This window comes from Convolutriloba macropyga, chromosome 2 (genome assembly GCF_964194025.1).
Source record: "Convolutriloba macropyga chromosome 2, txConMacr16.3, whole genome shotgun sequence".
NCBI classification, from domain to species: Eukaryota; Metazoa; Xenacoelomorpha; order Acoela; family Convolutidae; genus Convolutriloba; species Convolutriloba macropyga.
The window spans coordinates 44,325,868-44,346,622 of NC_134469.1; the positions used below are offsets into that span (position 1 = coordinate 44,325,868).

At 36.1% G+C, this 20,755-nt stretch overlaps 1 protein-coding gene across 2 annotated transcripts in view; it reads left to right on the plus strand.

The window, feature by feature from the left end:
• Window positions 1-20,755, plus strand: part of LOC142358690 (V-type proton ATPase subunit H-like) — a 462,227-nt gene that overhangs the window by 416,421 nt on the left and 25,051 nt on the right. For both annotated transcript variants that reach the window (XM_075410208.1, XM_075410209.1), the window contains exons 2-6: window positions 149-286; window positions 12,824-12,923; window positions 12,992-13,081; window positions 13,164-13,385; window positions 13,868-14,161. In XM_075410208.1, coding sequence (XP_075266323.1) covers window positions 171-286; window positions 12,824-12,923; window positions 12,992-13,081; window positions 13,164-13,385; window positions 13,868-14,161 — 822 coding nt within the window. In that variant the 5' untranslated portion in view covers window positions 149-170. The remainder of the gene's footprint in view (window positions 1-148; window positions 287-12,823; window positions 12,924-12,991; window positions 13,082-13,163; window positions 13,386-13,867; window positions 14,162-20,755) is intronic.

The window sequence follows — 20,755 nt, forward strand, 5'->3', positions numbered from 1 at the left end:
GAATTAGGAATTCTGATTCTCGCAAACGAAGTTATTGGGGATAAGTTGTTGAATTCATGTGACAGTTAGGTGGGGTTCAATTATCCCCTCGATTGTGAGAGTTTGTAGCCCTCTTTTTCTCAAATGTTGAGCTTGGTCATGTGATTTCAGAATAATATAGAATCCCTAAAATGTCTAATTTGGATTCCACACAGACAGTAAAGGACATGCCAGGTGCTTCCGACAAGCTAAAGCTTGAGGCTATAGATGTTCGAGACTCGAGAATCAACTGGCAAAGCTACTACCAGTAAGTTTATCTGCTATATTTAATTTTTTGATATGCTAAAAGTTGTGCCGTGCAAAAATGCGATTGTGCTGTGTGTGTGAGGGGTTAGCTATTAATAATTGATTATTCAATTAATTGCTAAATTAATTATTTGGTCAGATACAAATTATCAATCAATTGGAAAATAAAACATTTGAATGGAAAATTTGAAAATAAAAAATGGGGAAACAACCCTCCTTTTCCTTAAAATAAAAGTTTTCCCGGAGTGGCGTTTGAATTTTCGGGTCAAAAGATATAACTCTCTGGAAATTAGCAATCTAGGAAACCACTGCAAGCGTTGCACTTGAGATTTTGTATTTTGCAAACGGGCACTTTATTGCGAATAATTGATTTTATTGATCCTTTGTCAATTAACAATCAATTAACAAATGATGGATCTTTTCCGTTTGTGCCCCCCCCCAGTACGTTATGGTCCCCCCAGTGACAGAGCACGTGTCATTACATAGTAAATCATTATGTAAAAATATTGTACGTGCGTCTGGGGGTTGCAAATAATGTGCACCCACTAAGCTGGGGGGGGGGGGAAGATCCCAAATGATTGTTTCATTTTTTCAAAAACGATTAAATGAAATTAATAACAGCTTATCTCTGATGTGCGTTCATATCTTGGAAAACTAGTACAGGAGTTTTGAGAGGAATGTAACACTGAGTTTATCTCCATTGTAGAAATAACGAGTTAACAGGAGTACAGTTTTCATAAGTTGTGATAAATAGCTGAAATAAATGGCTTTGTTATAAATGGTGGTCATATCGGTTCCCTAGCTCTCCGTTGCTGAAGAAATCTAGGAAAAAGACCCGAGCTCTCATGGTCTTACCATATCGTCTTCAATGCGATATAAAAAGAAAGAGCTAATAACTGATGCAGAAAAATGAGAAGCGGTAAACAGTTTCTTCTGTGTTTTTTCATCGGCCCGTCAACTCAAATGGTCAATTAAAAGAAAACCCCTCCCCTAAAAGGGTAGTCAGTCAACTCGGGACGGCTAGTCTATTCCTATATACGGGCCCCTTTCTGTTCTTTTCTAATTCTCTGAGGGGTTTTTCCTCATGAAGTTCTGCATCTACAGCGTTATGCAACGGCTCACATTGTTGGATGGATCTTTCATGTTCGTTTGCCCTGTCTGCAGGTAGAAGAGTGCTGAGGCCAGCTTCTTTAACCGGATAGAAAACCTTGCGTTGAAGGCATAATATTTTTCACGATTATGTTTTCGGCTTCATTCATCAGACCGTCGCAATTTGGCGTGTTTCTTGCAATAAAAGTCAATTTGTTGCAGTGCGTTTGTAAATGATTGTTACACATTGTGAGGAGACAACACACAGCTTTTGGCGATTGCAATGCATGCTGGAATAGTTCATTAACTTTTCTTTCATGAAATCATTGCAGCTCTTATCAGGACCAATAACTGGATCCAGAACACGATGACCTTTAGTGTTATCAACATGCAATCTTGAGAAAAGTCTGTTGGTCTTCTGAACAAATTCCACTTCTGTATTGAGATGACATTTGACTGCATGTTAACCAATTGGACTGCCATATTATTGAGGCTATCTAGTACGAATCTTAGCGATTCAAGGCTACCAGCCAAGTTACTGTCATCTTTGTTACGTTTGTCAGTCACATTTGATCTGCATGCATGCCGATGAGTGGAAGTATAGTCAAGCCCTAAATTTCCATAGCTTTTGGACCCCCTTACGGTGTTCCTTGGTATTTGATTACTTTCATATCAATAAAAAGGTCTGATGGAGTCTTACGCGAGTTTCTAACAGCCGTATAAATTGATGGACAAAGCTTTCTGATGTTCCTGAGAGCAAGTTCTCTGTTTAGTCTGTTGCATGCGTTCTTGCGGCGGATTGCATGATAAGCATGTTTGATGCAACTCCTTCGTCCAAGACACAGCTTTACGTTTCCGCAAAACAACCGGAGATCTCGTTTGACGGGCTTCATTATACTCCTACCTATAACTCTCCCTAAGACTTCGCTAATACAAATTGTTTGAACTCCCGGGCATTCATCGAGTGTAATCAGACGCCAAGCGTTAAAGGAATTTGAGAAATCTATTGTGGCGATTCGAATCGCAAGTTCCGACAAAGTTTTTTCAGAAATAGTTTGAGGAAGATTTGTATGATGTCAAATATTGTATCTAATCTCAAGCCCATCTATTACACCCGTAATCCGAAATAATCATTTATTGAGTTCCAGTTTTGAAAGTGCTTTCTATTAACAAATTCTGCTCAATGACATAATTTAAACAGGACTTCAAATCAGTAGACTTAGAAAACTTCAACGTCAACAGAGCAATTAGACCAGATGGTGGCAGAGTATGGAGCTAAGCAAAACCGCGAAACTTACTTGTGTCCTAATGTAAGTGATGATGTCCGAATACGAATCTTTTTTCTTGTCGCTGATCATGACTCTGTATTGCTTGCGATTCTGATGGAGCAAATCCTGTACCGAAGAGGATTATTGGACAGAAGGTGTGGTCTTACGCTTCACATCCTTCTCTACGTCGATTATCCTTCGCTCGTTTTTCAGCTTCTTGATTGACTCGCGATATTTGTAGGAATCCGATATGCTATGCTTCTTTGGAATGCATACGGATTAAAGTCTTTCACTTGACAGAAAATTCTACTGATACGTGATTCGAAGAAGCCGTTAGGTTTGAGATCTAATCGAGCATCGTGATCAGTAGTGGTACTTTATGTGCAAAATCTGAAGATAGGGCTCTATTTCGACATTATCGCCCACCAAGGTTGGCAAAGGAATCACCGATATCATTGTTTCTGATGTGTATATAGCCACCTTTTGGGCAACGTCGAGTGTACAGCTTTTAAAATTTCTCCACATGCGAATTTTGACGGCAATACCACGGTATCGCATCCATATTTAAAGGCAATTCCATCTCTCAACTCTCCCTTCGTTAGATCAAAATGATATCTTCTCAATTTGAGTTCGTTTAACCGGCATGCTCCTTTTCCGATAGTTAACTACAGAAAATGTGCCTCTCGAATTGATGAGATCTCTCAACGCCAAATTTTCTGCTGGAGCCATTTGCTGTTTTACTTTTCCAATTCTTCTCGTTCCTGCTATAAAAATCAATTTGCTGCAGTCCATTTGTAAACGATTTGTACACATTCTGAGGAGACAAGACACTGCGTTTGCAATGCACACTGGAATTGTTCATTAAATTTTCTTGAAATCCTTGCAGCTCTTACCAGAACCAATAACTGAACCCAGAGCACGATGACATTCAGTGTTATCAACATGCAGTCCAGGGAAAAGTCTGTTGGTCTTCTGAACAAGTTCCACTCCTGTATTGAGATGCTATTTGATTGCATCGTAACCTGATGCACTGCCATGTTATTGAATTTATCTAGTACGAATTTTGTTGATTCAAGTCTGCCAGCCACGTTTCCGTCTTTGTACCGTTTATCAATCAAATTTGATCTGCATGCTTGTCGATGAGCGGAAGTATAGCCTAAAACGGTCTGATGTCGTCTTATGCGAGTTTCTGACAGCCTTATTATTTGTTGGACAAAGCTTTCTGATGTTTCAGAGCAAGTTCTCTGTTTAGGCTGTCGTATGCGGTGGATCGGATGAAAGGCATTTTCGATGCCACTCTTTCATCCAAGACACGGTTTTACGGTTCCTCAAAACAACCGGAGATCCAGTGTAACGCACTTCATTTTACTCCTACCTATAACTCTCCTTAAGACCTCGCTAATACAATTTTAGAACTCACGGGCCTTTATAAAGTGTAATCAGACTCAAGCGTTAAAGGACTTCAAGAAATCTACATCTGTAGCGATCCGAATGGTGAATTCGGATAAAGTTTATTCATAGATCGTTTGAGGAAATTTTGTGATGTCAATAATCGTATCTAGTCTGAAGCCCATCTATTACACCTGCTAATCCGAAGTAATCAATTATAAACTTCCACTTTTGAAATGCTTGCTATTACCAAATTATTTTGAATAACATAATTTAAACAGGACTTCAAATCAGTAGACTTAGAAATTTTCAACGTAATCAAGGCAATTAGACCAGATGGCGTGTAAAACATCTGTCGCTCTCTTTATCGCTTTCTTTGTCTTTAATTTTTGATCAATAGAGGTGTCTACACATTTCTTTTGGAATATAAGCAAAGTTGTTACTATATTCAGAGCAGAACCTGCCTATATATTGAACGTGCCTATCCAAAGTATTTGAATAACTTCTATTTGATTGCCCACTAAACAGTTAAATATCACCCTTGATCAATCCAAATTTGGGTTTCCTCAAAAGAAATCTAATTTGCAGTTATCCTACTTCTTCAAATGTACAAATTTCTCGGCCAACAATCTATGTCTAGCCTATCGGTGCTTCATGTAGAGTTTGAAGGGTTTTTGACAGTATGTGCCTTAAACTACTATTAAGAACATGAGGTGCTCAGATTAATGTAGGCATATCTGAGTAGAGGAAAATAAAAATTTCCATAATCGACGAGGAACAAATTTGAAAAATGTAACTGGTATCAAACAGGGCTCTATACTGGGTCAACTATTTTTCTGTTCATCATCTTCATCAACGTCAGCTCTGAAAATGTAAAAGAACAATTGTACTTTGGTTATACGGGTGACTATAAAGCTGTTTCTACCGGTCATGCCACAATCCGCAAAATTTGTTCCAACTTTGCATTGTGCTATTCACTTTGCATTTGTCTATGGGACTTTAAATTGCAAAGGAGCAGTAACTTAATGGTTTTTAAGGAACCACTTGAGGTGGAATTCAGCGTTATTGCAAATTTGGTAGCAGTCTATCAAATAGACTTGCGTTTAGTGAGAATCTCGAGTTTAACCTGGAATACAAACCACGCCAAAAAGTGCAGGCTTATTTCCCCTGCTCAATAAGACGTAGTTTATCTTCTGCGGAAGGAATCTAAAAAAGGCCCGAACTCTCATTGTCATATCTTATCGTCATTATTGCGATATGAAAAGAAATATGTAATAACTGATACAGAAAAATGAGAAGCGTTAACCAGTTTCCTCTGTAGTGTTTTTAACGCTCCATCAGTTCAAATGGTCAGTTAAAAAGCCCCTCCCTTTAAAGTGTAATCGGTCAACTCGGGATGGCCAGTCTACTCCTAAATACAGGACTCTTTCTGTTTTTCTTTTCTAATTCTTTGAAGGAGTTTATCCTGATGAAGTTATGCATCTACATCTATGCAACGGCTCACATATCTGGTTGAATCTTTCATGTTCGTTTGCCCAGTCTGCAAGTAGAACAATGCTGAGGCCAGGTTCTTTAACCGGAAGAGAACACCTTGTGACATTTATTTTTGTACGAGGGATGGTTTAAGTTTGAAGGCATAAGATTTTTCTCGATTGTTTTCTGCTTCATTCAGCAGACCGTCGCAATTTGGCGTGATTCTTGCAATAAGTCAATATGTTGCAGTCATTTGTAAATGCTTTTTGCACATTGTGAGGAGACAACACACTACGTTTGGCGATTGCGACACATGCTGGAATAGATCGTTATCATTCATGGAATAATTGCAGCTCTTATCAGGACCAGTAATTGGACCAAGAACACGATAACCTTCAGTGTTATCGACATGCAGTTCAGAGAAAAGTTTGTTGGCCAGTTCAGAGAAAAGTTTGTTTCTGAACAAATTTCACTTTCGTATCGGGATGACGTTTGATTACATTGTAACCAAATGCACTGCCATCTTCGACTCTGATTCAAGGCCACCAGTCACGTTACTGTCATCTTTGTTACATTTGTCAGTCAAATTTGATCTGCATGCATACCGATGAGTGGAAGTATAGTCATAGCCCTAAATTTCCATAGCTATTGGATCATCTTACCGTGTACCTTGGGACTTGATTACTTTCATATCATTAAAAATGTCTGATGGCGTCTTATGCGGTTTTCTGACAGCCGTATATATTGACGGGCAAAGCTTTCGGTTTCTGACAAGTTCTCTGTCTAGGCTGTTGTATGCGGTGGATTGCATGAAAAGCATATTGGATGCCACTCCTTCGTTCAAAACACAGCTTTACGTTTCCGCAAAACAATCGGAGATCTCGTTTAACACACTTCATTATACTCCTACCTATAACTCTCCCTAAGACTTCGCTAATACAAATTGTTTGAACTCCCGGGCATTCATCGAGTGTAATCAGACGCCAAGCGTTAAAGGAATTCGAGAAATCTATTGTGGCGATTCGAATCGCAAGTTCCGACAAAGTTTTTTCTTAAATAGTTTGAGGAAGTTTTGTATGATGTCAGTTATTGCGTCTAATCTCAAGCGCATCTAATACACCTGCTAATCCGAAATAATCAATTATAAAGTTCCAGTTTTGAAAGTGCTCTTCATTACCAAATTTTGTTCATTGACATAATTTAAACATGACTTCAAATCAGTAGACTTAGAAAACTTCAACGCCAACAGAGCAATTAGACCAGATGGTGGCAGAGCATGGAGCTAAGCAAAACCGCGAAACTTACTTGTCCTAATGTAAGCGATCATGTCCGAATACGAGACTTTTTTCTTGTCGGTGATCATGATTTTGTACGGCTTGCGATTCTGATGGAGCAACTCCTGTACCGGGGAAGATTATTGGACAGAAGGTTGCCTTACACTTCGCATTATCCTTCGCTACGTCGATTATGCTTTCAGCAGATTGAGTTAGATTTCATGAATAGCTTGTTCGATGCCACTCCTTTGTCCAAGACACGGCTTTACAAATCTGCAAAACAATCGGAGATCTTGTTTTAACGCACTTGCATTAAACGCCTACCTATGACTCTCCCTAAAATCTCGCCAATTCAGATTGTTCGAACTCCCGCGCATTTATCGAGTATAATCAGATCCCAAGCGTTATAGGAATTCAAGAAATCTACTTCTGTGGCAATTCGAAACGCAAGTTTGGACAAGTTTTTTTTTCAGAGATCGTGTGAGGAGGATTTGTATGATGTCAATAATCATCTCTAGCGTTCCGCCCATCTAATACACCTACTTATCCGAAGTAATCAATTATAAAGATCCACATTTGAAAGTTCTATCTGTTACCAAACTCTATTCAATGACATAATTTAAACGGAACTTCAAATCAGTTGACTTAGAAAACTTCAACGTAAACGAAGCAATTGGAGCAGATGGTTTGTCAAACATATAAATGTCCCTGTCTCTCTCGCTCTCTTTGTCTTTAATTTTTCATTAATAGAGGTGTCTACACATCCATTTGGAATAAAAGCAAAGTTGTTACTGTATTCCGAGATGGTGGTAAAAGCGGAACCTGCCTATCCAAAGTATTTGAATAACTTCTATTTGATTGTCCACGAAACAGTTAAATATAACCCTTGATCAATCCAAATTCGGGTTTCCTCAAAAGAAATCTAATTTACAGTTATTCTACTTCTTCGAATGTACAAACTTCTCGGCCAACAATCTACGTCTAGCCTATCGATGCTTCACTTAGACTTTGAAGGGTTGTTGACTGTGTGCCCCACAAACTACTATTAAGAACATGAGGTGCTCAGATTAATGTAGGCATATATGAGTAGAAGAAAATAAAAATTTCCAAAATCAATGGGGAACAAATTTGAAAAGCGTGGTATTTGGTATCAACCAGGGCTCTATACTGGGTCAACTATTTTTCTGTTCATCATCTACATCAACGCCAACTCTGAAAATGTGAATGAACAATTTTACTTTGGTTATACGGGTGACTATAAAGCTGTTTCTACCGGTCATGCTACAATCCGCAAAATTTGTTCCAACTTTCCATTGTGGTATTCTTTAAATCGCAAAGGAGCAGTACAATAGAGGTTTTCAACCAATTGAGGCGGAATTACGCGTTATTCCAGTAATGCCAGTAGTCTCTCAAATAGACTTGCGTTTAGTGAGAACCTCAAATTTATCCTCTACCCAATCAGACGTAGTTTTTCTGTATTCGTTCCGTTTACGGTTCCTCTTTGAAACACTATACTAAGACCAATTAATAAACATTCGAAAAATTGCTAACAAGTTCTACCAAGATGATGCTAAACGCTTTCTACAGCTACAATGATCGACTCTTTTATCCCTTTATATAAGGAGCTCGTTATCAGTCAATATCATATCATGAGCCGTTGGAAATGAAAGGGATAAAATATTCGAAGATCTAATTGTTCTGTACTGGAAGTACTTTGAGAATTATATCGAAGTGAACTAGTGTACTTGGTTAAGAAACTGCTAGTGAGGCTCACGGAAACCAATAGTAAGACTTAGAAAACTTAAAGGGAATTCATCAACTCATTTCTTTGAAGCAAACCAATAGTTATATTAATCCATGAACCCTGTACAACTGCTGTTTCTAAGCAATTCATCGGCAAAGCACCGGGTCAGTTAAGGTCTATATAATTTCAGATGAGGGTTCACATCTTTTAGTTATCCCTTCAGCGCAAAAACAGCAGTACTGATTTACTCAACGAGTGGCTAAAAATTGAACAGAGCAATTAAGGCTGTTAGTTCAGAGCGTCTGTTTAAAGTCAGGATGCAGGTATTTGAAGAACAACAAGGCAATGTTTATATTAGCTAGAGAGGAAACATTCTCTTTCGGCGGTGGATAGAACCACTTGAGGAACCTGCTCATGAAAAACTCTCCGGAAGTCGCGAACTGATATCAAAGGGAGTGGCAGTTACAACCAATAGAACTGCATAGCTTACTTTTCTTAATCTTCTATGTTATGGGAGTCCGTCAAGGTCCACCGGAGGGTAAAATGCAATCTGGATGTCAAACTAGACTGTCCGTTGCATCAATGCTTGAACTCGTCATGATCAGCTGCTGACTGGAGTTAAATCTTGAAGGCGAGTAGAGAGTTTACAGAAAATGTGTAAGCCTTATAGCAGAAGACCTAAACTACTGCATGAGGACAAACATGCATAGAAGTGAGCTGAATGGAATGGATTGAACCTTTCATCATTTGCACAACTTTGAGTCCCTATTTTCAGTCCTAATTAAACAACAGTTCAGCTGGCTAAACAGCAAAATTGAGACATAATCCCAAAACTAACAGAACAACAAGCAGAGCTGCAGCCTTAGATGAGAGACAAAAAGAAACATTGTAGCTAAACATAAACGCCCTCACGACTGTCAAGATAAACGAAATAGAAAACGCTATAGAGCTATGGACGTCGATTTTTTTATTCAGAAATTGCATTATCCGGTTTTTTGTCATTTGTTGTTTCATTATTATAGCTGCGAAGCTGTAAGCTGAGCGTAGCTATATTGCGGTGCTCTTGGTTTTTTACAATTCAAAGAATTTGAATTGTATTGGGGCGCTGTCTTTTTAAGATCTGTTCACACATTTTCATGATTTTATAAGTCAAATTGGAGTAGTGATTTTTGTCACGCCGAAACAGGAAATGGAGCGATAAAGCGAGTGGTTTTGCGGCGTGAATTTTTTTCGCTCTAATTTTAAAGTAGAGTGCGAAAATGGTGTTTGAACAAAAATTCGGTTTCTCGGTAGTGGTTATTTTGTTCACATGCGGCATTTTGACATTGTTTTTTTTTCTTATTTTTTGATCTGATTTTTTTTAAAATGGTTTTCTAAATTCACTCATAGTCCATTCTAGGTCTAGTTTTTCTGTTTAGTCAATGAAAATTCTTTCAATTGTACGTCAGGACTTGTCCTGCTATGTTTTTTTGTTTCGTCGTCTGACGCTCTTTTTTCGTTTTACATTTGTTCACACAGCAAAGCTGAAAAAGTCAAATTTTCTGAATGACTTCTTCCTCTCGTTAACGGCATTTGCGCGCGTGACGTCATTTCTCACTCGCTTTAGCGAAAGTCTTTAGGTTATTTGCGTGATTAGATTTTGATCATACGTGACTTACCTCACTCAATAAAATGACTTTTGCACTTTAAAACTTAAGTTTAAATTGAATTTGTTTAAGGTCAAAGGAACTCCTATGTGCAGTAAAGGTCCCTAATAAGAGGCTTCTGTGGAATGAGTTTTAACAAGCTTTACTAATTTATCACTGAATGTTTTTTAGCCTAGTTTTTTGAGCGGCGTCAATTTTTTTTTTCAATTTAGATCTGTATCTGTTTCTATCTCTATTATATGGCACGCAGGTCTATTCTTTCGCAGCTATTCCGGCAATCTGCTGGCTATGTTTCGATGTTCGGGACTAATTGATCTGCCCTCGCATGGAATATAATTGTCTACAGCTGACAGGTTTTGAGCCATAATAATTGTAAATATTTATTAATTTTAATGCCTAATCTCATCTATTATCAGTCAAAGCAAAAGATTATTTGTTCACATCACACTTATAAAAAACCTTTGGTTCATGCAGTAAGGAAACATCCAAACGAGCGAACTAATGATCTCCTTGTATTGGTTTTTACGATAGGTTAAAGGTGTGCATTTTTTCCTTGAAGTTTTCTGTCAGAAATACTGTTTCCTCAGGTGACTTTTTCACCTAAATTCGAAAGTAGCATTATTTGAAGAAAACCATGCCGAGCGAAAGAATCATACTCTTCTGTTAATGAATGACTTTTTGGCGTTGAACAGCTGTGACGTAGAATGTCGGCAATGGAAATTATCGAGGAAAAAATTTAGCTTTCTTTTAAAAGCCCTGTCGTGTGTTCCAGGAAAAAGATCGGGACTGATTTAATATTGTTCAATTGCTCTTGAACGAAGTTCTTAGTAATTATAATTATTGTAAACGCGTGTGTCTTTTTTATGCAAATTTTCCGCTTGAGAATTTTGCGCTTTTCTTCTAGAACATTCTTTGACTTCTCAATTGACTTTTTTACGCTTTCGTTCATCATTTTTGAGGGATATCTAGTGCTCAGAAGTTGCTAATATAAAATCGGTTGCAGCATAGCAAATTTACGTGACTCGTAGCGCAGTGGTTAGTGCAGGTGGACATGGATCGAGAGGTCAGTGGTTCGAATCCCGGTGGGGTCATTTTTTTTGCACTCCGTGACACCCCCGTCCACCCTCCTTCAACCTGGCGAATTGGACCCCCTCTCGACCAGCTCGCGCAGCCCTACTCCAGCGCCCATCGCTTAAGCCCCCTCCCCCTACTCGGCTCACCTCAATGCTAGCATCCCTGAGCCCCCAGCTGGCTACTACCAAAGCCAATTATTTTTGCTTTACTGTTTTGCGCTTTTGCTTTGAACTTCTTTCCTTTCGAGTGACTTTTTCGTACCGGACTTCAATTTTGGCTTCATCTAATATCATCATGCGTCTTATTGCTCCCTTACATCATTTTAAATTGGTGGTTGAAAATGAAAACCTGTTTGCGACACAAAAACAGGTTGTATAACCTTTATTGTGCTCGCTCAGATTTGGTGCTGAGGACTTGATAAATGATTAGCATGTTTAATTGCTCTTTAACGAAGTTCATAACAGTTATTGTAAACGTGTGTGTATTTTTTTAATGCAAATTTTCCGCTTGACATTTTTGCGCTTTTCTTCTAGAACATTCTTTGACTTCTCAAGTGACTTTTGCACGCTTTCGTTCATTATTTTTGAGTGATCTCTAGTGCTCCGAAGTTGCTAATAGAAATTCAGTTGCAGCATAGCAAAATTAACTGACTCGTAGCGCAGTGGTTATAGCGGGTGGCCATGGATCGAGAGGTGAGTGGTTGGAATCCCGGTGGGCGCAAAGTTTTTTTGCACCCATAAAGAAAAATTGGTCTAGACTAAAGACCATGAATTAAATTGCCTCGCCTGTCGTTCAAGAGCAATTCTTCCGACATTTGTCGGTTTATGTTTATTATAAGTTTCAATTTTGTTTCGTCAATTTTTTGGCTTAATCTTTATCTTTTAATCTAATGATTCTTTGCTTAGAATCAAGTAATTTTGGAGTACTGTAACTCAGTACGCTTTTTGCAGCTCGGAACTCGTTTTTTTAGAGAGAACACTCTTTTGTCGTTTTGCTTTTTTTGGATTTTTTGTTTTACGTCAGTTAACAAAAAACAATGAACTGAACATGCACCAATACAGCTGAAAACTTTATTCTTTTTGCTTCGGTACTCTATCTCTCTAAGTATAATAAAGTTGTGTATCTCTTCTTTGATTCTGTGATGTAACGAAGGCTGTCTTAACTCAATGACCTCTGGGCCTCCCCTTTGAGCTAGGTATCTCAGCAGTTGCTTCTGCGGCCATGGGGCGGCAGTCTAATGGATATTTTTTAGTCGTAACAAACAGCAAGGCACCTTGGTAACCAAAGCCTCGCGATAATCTTTTTACATGGCTCGACTAGCTTCTTCGTAGAAGAGCCCCCTAGAGCATAAATCCATTAGCCAAGTTACCAAATTGATAACTCTTCTTTACTGTTAAATGATAACATAATTAGTGTCAATGCTAACTTATTTGTACTCTGGTTTTAACGATTCAAAGAACCACGTAGACATCCGTTCTATCAAACAACGTTGAAAATTCATCTGATTTCTGTTGCCTGTTGAGGAACCCTCACAGTCTTGCCTTGTTTCGCATGTCATTTTTACCCAGTTGCTTCTTTTAGGGGACAAATTATCAGCAAGGAAGATTTCGAATTCATTCAGCAATTTGATTTGGCACCCAAACACCGAAAGTGCGAGTTACTTGACATGAAGGGCGCAGAGGTAGTAGTTATACAGTAAACAGCTATTGTGTTTTGGTTAAAAGGAAATTCTAATATATATTTTTTCAGTCTGTCAAGTCAATCATGAATTTGCTGAGACATATTCCCAAAGACCAAAATTTGAGGTATATCTTAACTGTGGTTGACGATCTACTGGAGGTGTGTAGTTTTTAAAACATTATTTGAAACTTTTCTTTTCTTTGGAAATTCAACAGTGTTTACTATGAACTGTTTTCTTCAGGAGGACAATTCACGTGTTGATTTATTCGTGCAGCACTCCAAGAAGAGTGGTGGTTCTAGCCTCAGCTGCTTCCTGCCCTTGCTGTTAAGACCTGATGCGTTTATTGCGCACCAAGCAGCGCGCATTTTGGCCACTATTTGTGTGACATCTGTTGATCAGATCCAAGAACAAGAGCTTGACTATTATTTCAACTGGTTTATTACACAGTTGAACACTACTGGGGTAAATATAATTGACTCATCTCAAAAACAGGATGATATTGAATACTTAAAAGATTTTTTAAAAACGCAGAATTAGATCTGTGACGTCGCCTACAAATAAAGAACACACGAAACTCTTGATTGGCAGAGATGCAGTTGGTTACAACGTAAAATGATTTTTGGAATTGGAGTTGAGTGAATTGCCTACTCTACACAACTTTTAATCATGGGTGTCTTTTACATTTGTAGGAGACGTCACAGGTCTAATACGTCTTTTTAAAAATCTCTTTTTGGTAATCATAAGATTTTGGCGATGATCACTTTATTACGTGATGTATAGACTGGCAACCGGTATCAGTTTTAACTTGGCGATCTTTCAAACACGCAAAAGTTAGCATCAAAAAATTTCAGATTTCTGAACTCGGAAGATGGTATTGCCGGTAGAGGTTTGCATGTTTCATTTCAATATAAGAAGTTAAATAGAGATTCAATAATTTTGTGTAGAACGAGTACATCCAAACCGTGCCGCAGTGTTTGATGAAAATCCTGCAAGAAGAGAGCTACCGGCAGAAGTTCGTGGACACTAAGGACTCTGTGTCTACAATTATCCGAGTATTGGGAAAGAAGATCGGCTTCCAATTGCAGTATCAACTCATCAACTGCCTCTGGCTCCTCTCCTTTTCTCCATCTATTGTGGAGTCAACTTTCGCCCAATTCAACCCCATACCCGCACTAGCTGCCATTTTGAGCGAGGCCATTAAAGACAAAGTGATCAGAATCACGCTAGCCTTCTTCCGAGTAAGTATTAAGTGGGCGGGTGGGTAGGATTGCGAGTCCCATTGAATTGCACCTTGACTGCACATCATAGATGATCAAGCGACGACAATTGATTTATTGCTTAAACAAATCAGGTCATCGTTCAGTCAACTAAGTTCCAGCATTTGGCTAGAATTCTCATTTTTATCATTCTGCTAAACGGCCATTCGGATAGAATTCGTAGCTCCAAAGAAAGATTGTGTTTGAGTAATTGATCGAATGATACGTAGTTTAACAGAAGATAAGTAACCAACACATAACGGATGAATATCATCAAATTAGAGTTGTTCGAAACTCTTAAGTGGTTTATAAACACGTAAATTACTGTAACTTGAAATTATACTCTTATATTGGAGAATGTACATGAAGATCAGTTTCTTGCGCTAATTAAATCATGCTTAAGACCTATTTCTGACACTTCTTTTGTGTTGTGTACATGAAAGCTCGTGCTATGTTATAAAATAATTTTTTTAGTTGCCCGATCTGGGCTAATATTTGTTAAAACTTATTAATAGCCGCCCTCATCTTCTCGGCCGGCTATTATAGTGGACCTGTTTTTCACAATTCAAAAGAATTTAAATTTTGTTGGTGCGCTGTCTTGTTTACGACTTCAGGAGTATTGGTGGAGCGTCTTTTTTATCGGTAATTTTGTTGGAGTGTATTTGAAATGCGTGAATTATGTGAAATGTGTGAAAACAAAGATTAAGGTCACATAGTGGAATAAACTTGACGAATAGAGAGAAGAAAGAATAGTTTTGTGTTCATGTCACATTTTTGAAAAGAGTGCGACAAAAGTAAGCGCGAAAAAATTTTCGCTGAATCTGTGAATTTTTCAGAGCAGTTTTTTGTTTTAACTCCCAATAATCTCGGTGAATGGTTTGTGTCTCCATTATCTAACCTATAAATAATGCGTTGGGAAATTTTTGATCATCTGAACCAAATAATACACTTTCAGATTTAAGCCTTTTTTAATTGCTCTCAAAAGAAGTTTGTAGCAATTATATAAGTCCTGTCGGTCTTTGCCACCGCGCTGTTGCCTCCACCACATTGTTGCCCACCTCTCCCTCTCCTTCAGCCCCCCGGTTCACACCCCCAAAGTTTTTGTTGGCCATGGAATAGGTTTAAACTTTCTAGTATCACAAATTTTAGCAATTTGAATTTTGATTTTTTTGTCATTTTTTAGGTTTCGCCGGCCTCAAGAGCCACATGACGTCCTCTAGTGTTTGAATATAGGTTCTTTCAGAGCTTTTAGATGTAATGGGATGTTTTGCAAGATTTTAATATCAGCAGGTGTTACACATTTTTTCAAGTTTTTCGAATCCTTTTCAGTTTTTCATCATTTTTTCCGGCACCAGGGTCCTAGGGACCTCCTCCAAGGTTTGATGATAAGCTGTCACATAAATTCTAGAGTTAAAGGACTGGTTATCATTATTTTACTCCAGCTTTAGCGATTTTTAGATAATTTTTTTTTCAAATTTTTGGAAAATTATCATGTTCCAAGTTTATGGATCTTTATGAGCGAGTGTAACTATTTAAAGCTAGAGATAGGGATACTGGATGGTCTCTTGATACAATGAAATGGTTTTGGATATTTTAATATCTTGAATTTTTGCAAGATTTTTAAAATTTGCGATTGTTTTCAGAATATTTGAATATTTTTGTCCTTTTCTGAGTTTAACGATCATTAGTGGCCAGCGAAGCTTTTCAAGCCTTGCAGATGGGTTACTTGACAAAACTCCAGAGACCAAAAAATAGTTCTGAACTTTCACTGCGAAATCTGGAAACTTCTTTTAAATTTTGCAATATTTTTCAAATTTTAAAATATTGATTTTTGATTTATTTACTAACAAGGCTAGAAAACTAAAAAATGAAGAGTCGAATCAAGTTCAAGCTTGCCTCACTAAACCATGGCTAACTACTAATGAAGCCAACCGCTCGCCGGTTGTTTGAGAGCAATTCGCCCGACGTTAGTCTGTTATGTTTATTGCAATTTTGCCCTTTTGAACGCTTTTTTAGCAGTTTTTGTACTCTTCATCTACATTTTGGAGAGCTCTGTGGTTCAATTTAACTGTTTAGTTTTATGGCTACCTGTTTATTTAATTGATATGATTTTTGAGTTGTTTCTGTTGAAGATTATCGAGTGAGGAAATTTTGACCAAATTTTTTTGACTATCTTATTTTGCTTTTTTGCGCTATAGTTTTTCTGTTTGAACCCTAGTTCAGCTATTCTATAGGTGTTGCTCCTAAATGCTGCCTTGAAAGGTATACAGTAAATTTCACGGATATAATAAGTACCATTTTTTTTAAAAAAATTTTGTTCAGGTTTTTGTCCTTTGCATTTTTTTGTTGTTCACTGTTTCTTCCGATTTTGGGTTTGTTCATGCTTGAGGCAGTAATGTGTATATGGTGACCTCCGCAGCATAGAGCCATCGAGACGGTCACCATATACACATTACTCTAATTCACTTTATATATCCACTACTCTATATTCACTTCTTTTATATTTTAAATCTATCATTTCTTGTCTCACTTAGTGCAAACCACTAGTACAGAGTTAAGCTGGTAATTAACAATTATCAGACGGATAGTTCGGGTTCTATCCCCACTGACTCCAGTGGACGTCCCCAGATACTAGTATAAAACTAGTGAGACCGTGTAAAAAGCACGTAAAACCAACTTGCGAAATCTGTGAAGCCACTTCGTGGATAACTTGAACAAAAAAGAAAACTTGAACAAAAATTGAAAAAGTTATTAAAATAATAAAAATTTTCATATATCCCCTAATCAATATTTAATCAATCTAAAACTAAAACTTTCTGTCTCACTTGGTGTAGTGGTTAAATCATCGAGTCTAGTTAAGCTTTAGCAAACGGAAGGTTTGGGGTTCCTTCCTCACTGACTCCAGTGAACGTCCCCCGACTTTGATGAATTGCAATAAAACTAAGTGAGATAAAAAAAACCAAATTCACAGTTCTTAAAAAGCATGATCCCTGCTGTGAGACTGTATATGGGACACACTGTGATGGGTATACAGTCAAAAACACTGAGATCGGTGGAAGCACAGTGATTAGTGTTTTTTTCACTGGTAAAACCTAAATTCACCATTACTATCTCCAATACGTTTATCATCAAATGGATCAATAGCTATTTTATATTGTTTTTTAGTTTCTAAATGATGTTTATTACTATCAATAGTATAATTAGTTACATATTTAGTTTTACTTTCATATATAGCATTAGTATAATCTTCAATTGTAATCTGTTTTTTAATAGTGGATCTTATCCATTTCCTTTTCTATAGTACTATCTAATGGAATATTTATGTTTATAAATATACTATCTGTATCTGTGCAATGATAACTACAATCTAATTCTTTTTCAAAGTAATCATATATGGCTTTATACATATATAGCTTAGCTTTTTCTAATATAACAAAACCTATATAATTAAACTTATCTAATTTTACATTACCTTGAGTTTTATGTACAGCTACTAATTCATTATCGAATTCCACAGCATATTTAAAACTAATATTTTCTACTAATTTTATATACCTATCTACATCATTAACTAACTCTATATCCTGTCTATTATATACATTTTCTATTGTTTTTCCATAGAAGGCATTATTCATCAGTTTAAAGAATACATCTCCAAATTTATCACCTTTAGCTTTAGCTTCTTTTCTTTTCCGTATATTAAACTCAATATAGGGCTTTAACCATTGTCTCTTACTATATTCTAACTTTTGCTAAATTGTAATATCTTCTAATTTCAAACCATGATCTAAATACCAATCTAACATCTCTCCATCTATTACATAATCTACCTTATCTGTTAATTTTAGCATTAACTTCTCATTAGGTTTATATCCTTTCTTTATATTTACATTTTGATAATCTGTAAATTGATCTACACATGCTTTTGTTTTCTCAGGGAAGAATGGATACTTATTTGTTTCAACTCATCACTATACTCAATATCAATGGTGTAGATATAACCTGTGTTAGAGCTAGATCTAGTGTAGCCCAATTCTTCACATACTTTAATCTCACCAGTAGGTAAAGCTTGAACCATAGCAGAAGCATAATGAGTTGAAGTCTAAATACTTTAAATAATTCTCTTTACCAGCATACTCAGGATCTATCTTTTTATTCATACATTTTACATGACAATCACCTAATACTGAAGCTAACCTTCCTCTAATACCATGTTGTATTGTATCATAAATATTAACTGTATTTTCTTTATAATACTTAAGTCTAACATTAGTATATTTCAACCCACACAACCAGGTTAACCCAGGAGTAGAATATGTGTAACATGGATCTATTTCATAATATTCTAAACACATAGCTCTAAATTTCTCAAATACATCAACTGATAATAATACATCTGTTTTAAGATATAACATCATATAATCCTTTATTGTCTCACATTTAGTATCTTTCCAACAATCAATTGCTTGCTTATATTCTTTATCTGTAATATCACTTTGTTTCAACTTAGAATAGAATGCTTCCTTAGGTGGTAATGTTTTTTCATGTAGTTTTTCTATACTATCAAACCATTCATATGGGAATATACCTTTACGTCTTTCTAAGCCACATTTATTTAATGTTATACATTCTTCATTACTCAATGTTTTACTTATAGCATCTAAGCTAAGTGGATGGAAGAACCTAAACATATCTAATGCATTAGCATAACCCATATCAATACTAATATAATTCTCATCAGTTTTAATTAATACTTTTAATCTAACTCTCTTGGCTAGTTTAGTTATAAATAGATGATTATCATAATTAGAAGAATTAAATGCATACATTGGTAAAAATGTGTTTTTAGCTTGGATGTTACATTTGTTGTGAGCATAACCTCTGAATTTACCATTTAGATGATCATGATCTCTAACGATGTCTTCACCCAAGTTCTCATTACAATAATAACATGAGGTAGTAGTAGTAAGTGGAGTAATAGTCTCTTCTTTCAATGGAATATTTATACTAAATATATCTTTAAATAATTTATTATAATGATCTACTCTATCCACAAACCAACCAATTACTTTATCGCCACAGTTACATTCTTAGTTATCTTCTAATATATCAGGATAGTCACTTTTTATATATAGACCACAAGCAATAGGAATGTGTTTACCATCTTTTATTATACATTCAAAATCATAATACATAGCAAATGGTACTCTGTTTTTATAATGGAACTTATCAAACTTTAAGTAATCATCTTTATGGAATGTTCTTCTACCTATATGTTTCTGTGTTTTATATAAATCTAAATGTTTATTTAATGCATCTTCTGTTCTAAATGATACACAACATTTTAGACATGGATAACATTTATTATGATTAGATGATGTTCTTAATAGGAATGGTACATCTTTACATAGGAAGTAATGATTATCCCAGTATAATATGTTACATCCTTTATGATCATTATGATTAATTAATACAGGGTTAAGTTTTATTTTTATTTAGATTGAATACATTAAATAATACTTTATCTTTATTTAGCTCTTGTATTTTCTTTAAGTGATAATAATCATATGGAGGTATAGTCCCATTTGGTAATTTTATCTCATTAATATATTCAGGTTTATTATATTTACTAACTCTGTTTGGATCACGTGATGCAGGATGTAGATAAGCAATTAGACACCATAGCAAACACTTATTATCAGTATTAAGTATATTAAGTATATATCTAGACTTGAATGGTAACTCAGTATCACATCCACCACTTGGATAAAACCTATGTATATACATTGTCCTTTTAACAAATCGTTGCGTACTCCATCCAGATTGATTCATTTCCTGTTCCTGCATTCTTGTCTCTAGTTCCCCATTCAATAAATCCAAGTCATGTGCACCATTATATTGCCTAGTCCTTAACCTAAAGGTGAATTCGTTTTCTTCTAACTTATCATCTGTAGGTTTTGTATATTTAAATACATCAAAGGTGTTAAACTTAATATGGGGATGTATGTTATGCAATGACTCCAGTATATTTAAGAATTTAGAATCTTCATAATTACTACTAGTTATTATTATTTGATTATGCTTCATGTTATGATCTATTCCTAACTCACTAACTTTATCTCGCCACTTCTTATCAACAAGTTTTTTCTGATTATTATTTTCTTTATGTTCTTCTGATTCATTGTGTTCATTTTTATTGTTATATCTATTATTACATATATTGCAATATCCTTCAGTTATATTCTTATCTACATCCTTATCCTTATCCTTTCCCTCACATTATCTAGATGCATCTTTGTTTTTAAATGTTGGTCAACACTATATTGACTTAGAGAATAGGGCTTTAACCATTGTCTCTTACTATATTCTAACTTTTGCTTAATTGTAATATCTTCTAATTTCAAACCATGATCTAAATACCAATCTAACATCTCTCCATCTATTACATAATCTACCTTATCTGTTAATTTTAGCATTAACTTCTCATTAGGTTTATATCCTTTCTTTATATTTACATTTTGATAATCTGTAAATTGATCTACACATGCTTGTTTTCTCAGGGAAGAATGGATACTT